Raw genomic sequence first — 14,190 nt, forward strand, 5'->3', positions numbered from 1 at the left:
ATGTTATATGGGCTGGAGACAGTGGCATTGACAAAAAGGCAGGAGTTAGAGCTGGATGTGGCAGAGTTAAAGATGTTAAGATTTGCACTGGGTGTGACGAGGATGGACAGGATTAGGAATAAGTATATTAGAGGATCAGCCCGGGCTGGAAGGTTTCGAGACAAAGCCAGAGAGGCAAGATTACGTTGGTTTGGACATGTGCTGAGGAGGGATGCTGAGTATATTGGGAAAAAGATGCTAAGGATGAAGCTACCAGGTAACAGGAAAAGAGGAAGACCTAAGATAAGGTTTATGGATGTGGTGAGAGAGGACATGCAGGTGGTTGGTGTGACAGAGCAAGATGCAGAGGACAGGAAGAAATGTAAACGGATGATCCGCTGTGGCAACCCCTAACGGGAAAAGCCGAAAGAAGATGATGACGATCTTCTGTTCTACATTCTCCATTTGTGATCTTATTTTTGTAATGAGACATTTTCCATATCTGGGTGCCTTTGTCTATACTTTCTTCAAATATCTTTGGAGCTGTTTTTTGTGTTGATTAGTCTGGCTTCCTCCTTTGCATAAATATTGCACCATTATCAGATCTCCCTTTCTTTCCCATGTCCATGTTTCTTTTATATATCTTTCAAAAATCTCTAGGATTTGTTCTTTATATTTTTGCACATCCTCAGTTGCTTCTTTTTCAAGTGGTACATGGTTTCTTGGTATGTGCAATGTTTTTCATGAATCTGTTGTATTAACGAACACAAATCTGAATTTGAAGCTTTTGACAGTTTTTCTCGAACAAGTATTTTTCTTTCCTCCAATTTCTCGCTTAATCTTTTTGAATAGCTTCTAGCCACAAATTCTGGGCTTCCTATATAATTCTAACAATACATCATTTCTTTCTTATCCTCAGTAGTCCACTCTATCCTCTTTCTGTATCTTTTTTGGCCTGTCAATTTTTGTCTTTTTTTTGTAGACTACTACTTCTTTCTACAAAGGGGGGGGGCATCCTCCCCCTGAGCCAGGCGTAACCCCATTGTAGGAATATTTCCATCTCTTGAGGATTCTACACTGTCATTTTTTCCAGTCCTGGCACCAGTGTGCATACCAGTAATGGTGCACTTTTTAAACTGGGACTTGTGTACCCAGCTGCTTTTTTATTTTTTAATTTACCTTTGTCCATGATATATCCTATATAAAATACAGTCTATATATCAGTGTCATTTTGGTGAGATTTTGTAAAAACAGGGCCCACCTCATGAAGGTACTCACCAAGACTTGAGGATGAATTCATTTCCAGCAATTCTACTTTCCTTTGCTTGCTGACTTTATTATCTCTCCATTTGGATCGCTAATCAGACCATATGACTGCTTCCATTCGAAGTCAGACATCATTAAAATTGGAGCACCAAATGAGTTACAGTGGACACTGCCAGAGTGGCGCCAACACCATTCAAAGTACAAAGAAATTCATGAGCCATGTAATCAACTTCTCATTGACACAAAAGCTGAAGTCACACATATGTTGTATTCACCTAAAAGCCAGGTGGTTAAGGAATCCCAACAGCCAGTTGATCCAAAAGTTTGTAAATTCCTGTTAGAATGTCCTCATACAACCATATGGATGGGAGATGAAGAGAAACCCACATCTTGCTCCTACAACCCTTTACATAACCTCTAGAAACTTCCTCACTAAAATTCCTCTTATAATAAATGCCAATAATACATGGGGACACAACTGGGTCATTAGTTTAGTATATACCTATGAACCTATAACCAGAATATACTTAAAGACAGTGGTGTTTTGGCTGAATACAGTGACTATCACAGAGTCAATCAAAAGCAGATTATCACTCCACTTTAAATTCTGTCCCTCCTAGAACAATGAAAGCATAGTTATAGGTATGTAATATTTATCATAACAGTAGATCTTTGAAGAAATGTCACTGTAGCAGTAAGTAATGACATTTATGTTCGCTCCTTGGTAAAGAGGGATGGAGCTTTAATTATGAACCAGAATGTCTGGCTTTGACTAGGTATCCTGGATCTTGTGGAGTTAGATGACGAAGAACAATGGTGTGAAGGAGTGTCATAATCTATCCTGGGAGTCAGGGGTATGTGCCCCAGGACACATACTTCACCTACAATCCCCAGTGTTGATCAAATATTGAAGGAATTATCTGCCTAAAAGAATTGGGTCTACTGGATGCAGAATCACTTGCAAAGCACAAGACAAGCCCTCACACCACCCCACTGCATGTCCGACCTCTGGAAACTTGCTCGAAAGTGTGAGAAATGAGAAGGCTTAAGAAAACCCCCTCTTATGGCGGCCTGTAGGATAGCCATGTAGCAGTTATGTTTGTGGCCTTATACCATAAAGAGGACTGAATGGGCATTTGAGACTTGATGGATGTTGGGATAGACGAGAAAAACATGGAGAAGCAGCAAAAAAGGAAAATCATGCCTTTTGTGTTTGACCATTTTATTCGCTGCCAGGCACAGGATAAAGAACAGTGACATCTTCTCTGCAAGGCACCAACATAACTCTCATGTGGGTAGATATTCGTACAGGTAAGCCACAGTTTTCTTTAAATATCTGTGTACTGTTGCACATTCTCCTTTGTTCTTTGTGCCATTACTCTTCCCAGAAAAGAGTGGCTGTCACAGGCAAATATTCATGTTAATGTTTATTCAACTAAAGTCCATGAATTCATATCCAGTACAACAGAAATAAATGTATTTACATGGGTTATAATAAAAAAACAATAAACTATGTAGAAGGCAATACATTAAAAATATTTTAATGTAACAGTTAAAACTTATGTGCTTCCAACATCTTTTTGATCGTAAATATAGTTACAGAAACCTTAAAATAAATTACTTCAACTCATAAAACAAGTTAAGCAAAATATTATATACAAGTAGAAATAAGTATCTGAGGTATGGACAGTGAAACTTTGTGAAAGGAAACTTGGTAGAATGCAGTTGCAAATTTATTTAAGAGGGAATAAGACTGTGTAATAATATATTCCTAGTAATGTTATTGTCCTTATAAAAATAAAACTCAAAATTTGCATAGCTTTAATGCACAATTTATAGCAGTATATGAAGTTAAGGAAAACCTTAACCATTGAAAGGACTACACTTAAAATCTAACAAATGTTAGCAATATAAAATATTAAAAAATGTAAGTGTCAGAATGGATTCTCTCTAGTAGAATTATTTCAAACTAAGCCAAATAATTTGGTTCTGTGAAAATTACATCTGAGCAAGCGAGACTAGAAAAGATGCTTTTATTCTGTGAAACACTGTGCTGCAGCTACATGTTGCAAGTTTAGATAAGGAGACACAGTTCTGTTTTGTTACAGACAAAGAAATATTATAGAGCATTGCTTGCCTAAGAGAAGCAATTAGAAACACAGACGGTGTGCTATTGTATGTTACCTTGCTTTTATTACAAGTTCTGTAATGAATGCAGTGTTTTTTTATGTAAAGGAAAATTGCTGGTGAAATCATGAGAATCTGTTCATAACTATAAGAACACTTTGAAATGTTAACAGTCTAAGCCATCAATAGATAACAACTGCAGGTTGTTATTATCAGTTTAACAATATGAAGTGTAATTGGAAAGAATATTCCAGAAGATGTCACCTATGTTGGCCAATGCTTTGTTTCATGTTCTTAAATTAGTCTATGTAGTCTGCCACATTAGACTTGCATCTGTGTAACCTCGGTAGCTGTAGATACTATTGTGAAACAATAAATCTTATTTTTACAAAATGATGTCTTAGTGGATTTACTGATAATGGGCAGTCCTATGGAACTCTTTACATTTGGCACAGTCATCCAGTGTTTCTAGAAAGAGTCGAGCATCTTATGTCATCTGCCTCTGAAATTTATGACACATGCAGCACATTAGAGGGAGAGAAAAAGTAGTGGCAAGACACAAGGACAGGATGCAACATATTTCCTATCCATCTTAGAATAAATCTGAGGAATATTTTTGATGGCTATTAAGCACAGGAAAACTGGAGCAGCCGCACCTTTGTTCAAGAAAATTTCCACAGTAGGTAACATAAGACATATAAGTCTTCAGTACCACCTTTGCTTAGCTTTATTTAGCAGGTGAATAGACAATGAGCACATTTTAATTTTCTCTAAAATGACTGAGAACATTCTTAAAGGGTGTGTTCCTGGAGATAAGAAGATAATAAATTAATGATTTTCAGGCTTAGAATGCATTAATGGAAGCTGTACAGTATAGTAAAGATTCAGTGAAGTAATATCTGCTATGTGTATGGCAGGAATTGCTAACAGAAAAAATGCACAAATAATCTAATGAATGTGAATTATGATTCCCAAGAGTATCTGTTAAACTGTCATATTGACATTTTGCCATTTCATCTTTTATGTTAAGGAACTTGCAAAGTTTGACTTGATCAGTACACTGTTTACCATGACATGGTAAATATATGGTTACAAGTCTTAAAGCAGTACCAAGTGTGAGTATATCACATGATCTTGTTTGTTTGGAGTTGCCCAAGGAACACAGATAAGTGTATGTCATAATTTAATATTGAATCACTGTATTCTGTATGGCAATGTTTTTCAGCATTTCTAAAGTCCAGAGACTGACTATAAGCTAATATTTCTTCTGCAAACTGATCTACTTCTACTTACTTCCAGCTTGCCTGCTGTACATTCAGCCCCTAATGAAAAAGACATTAATGGCTGTTTGTTCAGCATACAGACAAAGACAGAGACTAGGTATAACAGGCATCTGACCTTCAAGCTGTGTGCTCAGCAAGACAGAGAAAGTAGTTTATAGTGTTATGTTTTACACAAGGAGAGACTTTGATTTTAATAGCTTTTTTTCTTCCCAAAGGTTCTAAACATAATAAATTCTAAATGTGCTCTTATGCATGATTTATCTTAAAAGGAAAACAGTGACTTTACTGACAGTTAATGTGAAATTCCAGGATGAAATGTTTAATATCTTAAACTTCTGCACACTTACAGAGTGGACTTTTAAGTCAATGTATGCTATTTTTCCTTAATGAAAAATAAGAGAAAAAATTATTAGTACTAATATGCAAACTTTACGGTTTTCACATATAAGGTACTCTACAATGAACATCAGTATTGTCACAACTATGAGACATTACTGATAACATAAAGATACTTTATAGTCTCTAATTCTCAAACGTAGGAATATGCATACTGCATGGCATTAAAAAGTTAATTCATGTGTTTAAATGACAGATATTTTCTATGTGATTTAAAAAGCATTTGCATGTTTGTACACGTGTATTTAGATGTGACATGTACACATACATGTACACCATTCCTTCCACACACTCACACATATAGGATTTTTCAGGATATTTCTGTGTGCATGAGTACAAAGTGCTCCCCATCCCCATATATTGGGAGAGACAATCTATTTTTTATACAGACAGTGGGTTATTTTGTATATTATTTTAAAGCTGAAAGCTTCATAAAGGAAATGTAAATTAGTTATATAAGTTGATATTCTTTAATGAGATTTCAATTACACAATTTAATTGCAAGAAGGCATGCACACAAGACTGTTTGAATTATATGTAGCAGGGATTTTCAGGAAATGTTTCCTTGAAAACATAATTTGCAATGCTGTAAGACAATGTATTTAGGGTTGCCACCTTTTCAAATCCCCAAAGTGGGACATTTTTTTGTTGAAGCATGAGGTTTTGCAGGACAAAACATACCCACAGTGAGTGCAAGGGACAGAACTTCACTTTTTTGCCAAAATAAATGCTTATTTTTGTAGCATTTAGTTGTTTATGCTATTTCTTATAACATTTAGGTGTTTCAGATGAAAAATAACTATTTTATGCAACTATTAAAAAACTCAAGAAATATTTTTTCTCCTAAAATCTCAGGACATTTGTAATTTTTTAGTTTTTTTCAAAGGACACAACTGCCAAAATAGGGACTGCCCCTCACAAAGTGGGACAGGTGGTACCCCTAATTGTATTTCCGAGTACTGAATAATGAATAAATATGTTCTGTCTTCTTGGAAAATGCAATGCAGAGGAAGAAATTTTGTTTTTATTCAACGAATGTCATAAAAATTAACTTTGTTTTACAATGTATTTATTGCACATTCACCAAAGAAAAAAACTGAAAGTATTCTAATTTTGGACAGGCATAATTCTTACAAACTGCAAGTGATAGCTTGGAAAAATAAATAAATTATGGGTTACATGCTGTGTACTAAGATTTTAGTGGAACATTCTAGCTAAAAAACACATATAACATAAGCTAATTAGGCTACCCTGAGTGGCATAATCACAGCCCAGATTATTAAAACAGCAATTGTGCCAAGGGAGAACAGAATATGCAAGTGTAAATTCTCAGGTTCAAAAGGCTTTCTTTTTTGAAAGCTGTTTTGACTGAAGTCACATTTTTTTTTCTTCTGGTCATAAGATTTTCTTTTGCAGAACCTGTTTTTATAGAATTCCCAATTTTTCCTTATTGTAATAAAATGAACAACTCAAGTAAAAAAGAAACAGCAGTACATTTCATGGATCAGTATTTCAAGATATACAAGTTTGTTTATATATACATTTTCATACACATATGTGTGTGGCTGTGTGTGTGATATCACACAGTTATCTTCCAATATGTTCGAAACATGTGAGAGGTAACTTCATATGAAATATAGGAAATGTTTCACTGACCTGTGAGTAGAGTGAGAAACAGTCATGGTTTAACATACGATAAAGACAAAAGGCTAAAAGGATACCACTGTTTCAGATTTCATCCAGAGTTAAACAAACCAGATTCTATCCAAAGTTAAACAATTCAGTAATAACTAAGGAAAGCAGAGTGTTTTGATAGAAAGATATTTCTGCTGTTTTTTTTTATTTATTAGCTAGCGTTAAGATCTAACAACCAAGAATAATATTTTAAACTAAAACATTTTTAGCATTTACAATAAACAAATCAATAAAAGAAATTCCGGTTTTGTAAAATAAGAAAATTCAGGATTTGATTCCTGGCTAACTAGTAACTGATAACGTGACATACAAAGGAATGGGTGTTTTGAACATTATAGTAAGTACAGGTATGTATTTTGTGTCAGGAAACCACAAATAATATTGTTTTATTTCACAGTTTGTGAAAAAATAACATGAGTTTGGCAAAAGAATTTCAGCACTGGTAAAATTATGGCAAGATGTATGGAAATCTTCATACATGAATAGAGTGGTAACACTGGCAACTGTTCAAACCAACGCTAACCAGTATATTATAAATGTATCCAGATCAATTTACACAGGTCATTTATTTCTAAAATTACAGGATTACATTCTAAAGGCAGATTTCATATTCTGATTTTTTTTCTTACAAGAATTCAGTGATGTATTAGCAGAAATTCTGAAATTCTTTTGAGGAGAATATGAATAAAATAAGACTAATTAGTTGATTAGGAACATAGGGAGAAAAGGTACCAGGACCTTTGCAAAAGTAAACATGATGCATAAGACAGAATTAGTGGGCATGAATGACATTTTTATGTCTATGCATTGGGAAAATAGTCATTTAGGCGAGACACTTCTAATGGCTGTAGTTTTATTTTATATTAATATTGATTTGGGATAAATTCACTTATTAATTAAGATTTTAATGACTTTCTTATTTTAAAGTTAAAGGTATCGACAATGATTCTGGTGGTTAGCACAGAGAGTTAAGACTCTAAGCTGCAGTTCTTCTGTTGCAGGGTTTGATTCCCTTAATGCTCATTTGCCTAATGTATGACCTTGAGCAAGTCACTAAACCAGATGTTACTCTCAGGCTGTCTCTGAAAACGGAATGTATGTCTAGTGTGTCTACCTGGTTGACAATTGAGTATTACAAGGTCACAAGATTTAGTTTACAGTTGGGGGGAGGGTCATCAGCACAGGGCTCCACAGCACATTTATATGACTCTGCATTGCAGTATGTTCCAAAGACCTGTAGCAAGATATTTGCTGTATGTACAATTCTGTGCAGCATGGCTATAAGAGGGTAGCAGGAGCAGGGGATTTATTTATTATTAATTCATATACTATTTATTCACCAGGTGAGTGGACAGGTCTATTGACCCTTTCCAGCCATGACCCAACCTCAAAAAAATACATCACAGTCTTTAATAGACAATATTGCATACAAAATGAGTAGCAAAGTTCAGAACATAAGGACAAGACTGAATGCAGATAGGGTAAGATTAAAAGATCTAGACAGAGTGCACTGAGAAAAGAAAAAATGTAAACAAAACACATGCTAAGCTATGCACAAAAACAGTAAAATCATACATATAATACATAAACTCTTACATTCATGTGAAATACATGGGCACAAGATGAAACATTAATATGAAAGTTTCTTACAGATTGACAGGTTCATAGGTATATACTAGGCTAGCAATCACTGAGGCCTTTATAAGCCTTGGCAATAAGTTAATCTGCTGGCCTTTGTAAGTCTAGCCAAAACTTCCCAAATGTAATCAGCAGGTTTATGTACTGTAGAGGTTATGTTAAGGGCTGTATGTAAGCTAGGGCAAGATTTAAAGGCTGATTCTGTTCATTAGCCACATAGGTGCAAGACCCAGAGTATGTTTCCGATGGGTCTATGTTTAACGATCGAATGGCACATTCACTGAATGGCCGTTCATCAAACACAGACCAGCACAATTTCCTTTAATCGAAAGGCCATATGATCATAAATAATTTCATTGAGCGATCATAGTTGGTCAACAGAAAGGAAGTGGAACATAGTACTTACTTATCGGTAACATAGGTAAAAGGAAACCTGCCCTTTCCCCACTGTAGTGCAATCTCAGAGTTTGTATACATAATTAAAGGGGGTGGGGTGGGGGGCACAGCCCCCCCCAAGAGGAGGATTTGGTGAACACCAGGCACTCCTTATGTTGTGGGCAGCACCCCCCCATACCCCCGCTAATTATATATACCAACTCCAAGATCACACTACATTCTGTACATTAGACTCACAGTCTGAGCTGCCTATTCAGAGTGGAGGCAAAAAGATTTAACTGGGGAGTTCCTTATTGATGGACAATCTGCAAGAAGACTTCTCTCTTTAGCATCCACTTGTGAGGGTCTGCCTTAGATATGCTCAAGTACTTTGCCATTTGAGTTCATTTTTTCTCTTATTTTTCATTAAGGAAAAATAGCATACATTGACTTAAAAGTCCACTCTGTAAGTGTGCAGAAGTGTGAGAAATTAAACATTTCATTCCACACAGTTACCTGGAGGAACAGACTGTGTGGAATAGTAAATTCCAAAGCCCTCATGGCTAACCAGCAGAAGTGACAGAATGTTGCTCCCCCTTGTCTGGAGATACACCATTTGACTATGGAATTGCCTTTCTACACCAAAGGTAGTGAACGGTATGAAGGATTAGGATCAGGGCTTTCTTTTCCTTGGTATTTATATGCCTGCACCTCTCCTGCCTTGACTATACTCATCAGACTTTCATATCCACAGAACAGGCTCGCTAAGCCAGGTCTGCAACATCCATGGAGAAGTTCTGATAGGGAGTAGAATCCAGAAATGGCAATCTGGGATTGAGTGATATCTGGTTAATCAACCTATGAAATTCCTTCTTCACAAAGGGTAAGAAAGGAATTGGGAAATTCAGAGGATGGCAATGTTGGCTTAAACTGACCTGAGGTATCACTGAATATTCCTCATGTGGGGTCTGAAAAATGTAACCATTTGTACTGCTGAATCCATGAAACCCCAAGGCTCTCAAAATATCTTACAGAATTAATTTCTATAGTTATAAGGGATTGGAAGTATGAGGTCCAAAACTGGATTTTCTCTTGAGGAAGGAAGGCTCTCATGTAAGAAGTGTTCAGTTAGCATTCTAGAAAACAAAACTAGACTCTATGAAGGCTGCAGGATGAATTTCTTCATGCTTATGGAGGTTTTTCTTTTTCTTTTCATGTAGCTTGAATTAGGAGATTGCCGAAATATGGACATGGATGCACTGCAGTATGCACAATGCTATTACAGGTGGATAAATATTTTGTAAAATCACATGGAGCTGTAGAAGACCAAAGAAGACAACTGAAAATCAATAAATCTTATATGACTGGCAAAATTAGATCTTCTTGGTTTGGGGGTACTTTGGGAATTCAGGAAAAACTGAAGGGAAGTTCTGAATCAATTTGTACCCATTAAGGATTATGTTGAGTACCCAGATGTCTGATGTTATTGATCTCTGAAGTGGAAGGAACTGACACAATTTCCCTGAAAGAAAGGAAAGCGGTAGGGTAAGGTGAGAGGGTCGCGGCAGAGAGCTTGATAATCATATGTCTGAAGTCTAGACAGCAAAGGATCCTTTAGGTCCTTTGAAATCTGATTTAGGTTACTTCTGCCACTTCTTTTTAGAGATTTCTTTAATCTTTTTGCTGTGACTTTCAGACTTTGTGAAACAAGGGTCCAGCATTAGAGGGATAATTCCTCAGAAATTCTAGCACATGGGACAGAAAAGGGGTTTTAAGGTCTTAAAGGATCTTATCGCCTCTCTTGCAAGTTTTCTGAAAATTTCAGAACACAATGGAAAGAAACAAGATTGTCTTTGTCCAAAGCTTATGCTTGAGATCATCAGGCAAGAATTATAACTGTAGCCATGAACACCTTCTTAAAACAGATCTAGTTGCTGCTGCACTGGCGGAGGCATCAGCAGCATCAAAGCCACACTTTACTGAATGTCTTGTAACTGTGCAGCAGAATTACAGAGAGACAATACGGGTTTATCTGGGTCATGAACGTCTGAAATTAGCTTGATCGTGTTATCAAAAAGAGACAACAGACACCTGGCCATGTGGGCTTGGTAGTTTATGGCACAGAAATAAACAGTAGTAGAGATGTAAACTTTACTCCCTTATCTATGTACAGCCCCATGCTTCTTATCATTAGGCAAGGCATTTCTAGAGGGTAGTAATTTAGATTCTTTATCAGAGCAGGGTATAAGGAAGGACTTTTGTACAAAAAATTATGAGAATCTGGGACTTTATAAAATTTATCAGTTTTTTGGGAGCAGGTGGCTGAGACTTGGGTGTAAATGAATCAAGCAAGAAGGTACCTTGCAAAGCATCCAGCACAGTAGGAATTGCTGAAGGCTTAGGGAATCCATATCTAACAAGTCATAGCATCTTGTTTGTACTCCACAGACTTGCTTTCCTTCCCAGTGGAAGTGCTGCATCATTTTTAAAATAGTGTCACTGAGTACGGCATCAGAAAGAAAAGGACAAAGGGGGTTTAATACACACAATGGATGCATTTTGTATGACTTTAGTTTGGTAAGGTAAACAAAAAACATATCTGCTTGGCACATTGCATTACAAATTATCACATTAGTTTTGTCACTTATCACCATTGAAAATAAGCAGTATAAATTTAAAAGTGCTCTGTAGTTACCAAACTAGAGGTAAAAAGTTGCCATTTCACAACACTAATTCATTTTCCCATTACAACATATGCCATCATTTGTTAATGTAACTGTACAAGGCAGCCACCCTAGGTGAATATTGGTCTGTAAAGACGAATGGAAGCTGAACAGCAGCTATCATTTTACTGATGCCATTACCATTTACCATGTCACTTACTGTGCTCATTATACTTATAGTTTAGTGCTCAAGGACCAAAACTGTGGCCTTTTATCTGGATATGTAGTCTATCAACTATCTCAGTCTATCATTTGACTCTTACCTAAGGTGAATCTTTTCCAGGCCAGCATCTACAAGGTCATCATTTGCTCTCTGATGAATGTCTCTTTGGGTTTCAATTTTGTGATCATCTGATAATCCATCAACTTTATGTATGAAGACTTCAAAGTTGATATCTGGGTTCACTTTATAAGCTCTAGTCACAGTGAGATGCAGTCTGGCCAAGGCTTCCATATAGTCATCCTACGCATGAATAAAGTGAAAAAAAAACATCAATTAAAATTGATTATTTTGCATTTTGCCTTGTTCACTCACAATCCTGGCATACGTGGTAAGTGGACTTAATGGGTCCACTGCTGATCTCACCCTGCAATAATGACCCTCCACTGCAAGAGTTACTTGTATTAGACTTTCATTAACCCTAAGGTCATTATTCAAAGCAGCTTCCTCTCCCACAAAATGCACTCCTGTCAGATATATAGTAACAGTCTAGTGCTTAGCAAAGTTTAGACAAGCCATTTGGTTCAGCACTCTGTTAGCGTGCAACTCTGACTGCCATGGTGGCTGGCCAATTACCTTACTTAATTCTTAAGTACATAAATAATTTAGTCTTGATGCCTCAAATCAACAATGACCCCCTTCTTCTGCAGAGTGGCTTTAGCACCAAACTAGGATTCATATAAGTAGTTAACACTGGTCCAACCCTCTGCCAAAGAAGTAAAAAAATATATCTTTGACCCACATCCATTTCTGTACCTACATCATGTATCACAAGTGGAAATTCAGCCCAGAATGTTGCCAGATTGACTCCAAATGTCTTATTCTTAAAAGCAAAGATAAATTTTGCATATGATTTTACCAGATTACTGAAAAATGTATGACTGTTAACAATTGTTACTACTTTAAGAAGGAATTATCTGCACAAGCACCAAAATGAAAAGCACAGAACATGTTCTTTTTGATTTGAGGGATTCAGTTAAATAAATTAACCGCATATATGGATAACACATAGCATGTGTACTGACACTTACCTGACAAATGGCTGTTTACTGACTTGCTTTGTCACACATGACGAACTAGAGTATTAAATTCTGAAAAACAGTTTACTGACACAGAATTCTGATCCCTTGTTAATTTTATCCCATATTACCTGCAACACACACACACACACACACACACACACACACACACACACACACACACACACATACACAGTCATACGTACATACATACAAATATTTCAAGCACAAGCAATAATGCCTACTTTAATGTAATTTGGTAGTCTATTCCATGCATCAGCTACTCTCTCATAAAACCAATTAATACAGTTTTCATTCCCATAGAATCTTCTATAATGGTTATCTGATGATTCTCTACTACTTTTTGACAACCTCAAACACTCCCTGAGAAAGTCATCTCTAAATGCCCTATATGCATGAATACGGTCTCCTCTTAAATATCTATATGAGACACTGTACAACTTCAGATATTTTAGTCTTTCATAATAACCTAAATTTTCACATCCATATTGCACTCTTTCTAGTTTATTCATGCCTGTTTTCTTAAAAGGTTTCCATATCATTATTCTACACTCAGATTTGGGTCTAAGATAACTAATAAAAATGTCTTCATATTTTCTTATTTTCTAGATTTCCTAGACTTTATAAACCTTTTTATACAACTTATAATTCTATAAGTGTCATTCACCAATTAGTTGCTATGATTAGAAAAACTCAAAGCTGGATCAACCTGTATACCCAGGTCCTTAAACGAATCTCTAGTCAGAGATGATAATAAATTGGTCTCCTGCCTCTTCTTAGATCTTTCTAAAGCCTTTGATACTGTCTCCCAGTCCATGCTTCTCTCCAAACTATCTCAACTTAATCTCTCCAATACTGCTATCTCTTGGTTTTCCAGCTATCTCTCTAACAGACAGCAAGCTGTTAAATGGCTCTCAGCTCTCTCTCTCTTCCTCCCTATAAAAATGGGAGTCCTACAAGGCACAATTCTTGGCCCCTTTCTTTTTAACATTTTTACTAATCAACTCTATGCATACTGCTCTCAGTCATCCCTTATACAATATGCAGATGACTCTACCATTAAAACTATAGTCGACAACCCTCTGACCTGCTCAGCCTTACTCAAACCTCCTTCAACCTCAATGAAACCTGGCTTACTAACAATCAACTCATTCTTAACCCTAAAAAGACAAAACTCCTACATTCCTTCCTAAATCTCCCTATCATCTTAAATCCTCTTTTACCATCTTCTCCATTAACAACACTATTATCTCATCTGAACCCTATACTAAGCTTCTTGGAGTAATTGCTTGACGACCAACTTAAATTTGACCTCCGTGTATATCACTATATAAAGAAGACCCACCACAAACTTGGCCTTCTTTCTAGGAACAAAAAGTTCCTTACCCCCAACTAGAGAATTTCACTGACCCAGGCTTATCTTTTTCCTAACTTCTTTTACTCTTCTC

The 14,190-nt window shown here is 36.3% G+C and overlaps 1 protein-coding gene across 2 annotated transcripts in view; it reads right to left on the bottom strand.

Moving 5' to 3' along the window:
* The window catches only part of RRAGD (Ras related GTP binding D), an 865,206-nt gene that overhangs the window by 510,026 nt on the left and 340,990 nt on the right, over positions 1 to 14,190 (bottom strand). For both annotated transcript variants that reach the window (XM_044067081.1, XR_006364236.1), the window contains exon 3: positions 11,746 to 11,945. In XM_044067081.1, the coding sequence (XP_043923016.1) occupies positions 11,746 to 11,945 (200 nt within the window). The remainder of the gene's footprint in view (positions 1 to 11,745; positions 11,946 to 14,190) is intronic.

Source organism: Protopterus annectens, chromosome 1.part0 (genome assembly GCF_019279795.1).
Source record: "Protopterus annectens isolate FY-2018-M chromosome 1.part0, PAN1.0, whole genome shotgun sequence".
Lineage (NCBI taxonomy): Eukaryota > Metazoa > Chordata > Ceratodontiformes > Protopteridae > Protopterus > Protopterus annectens.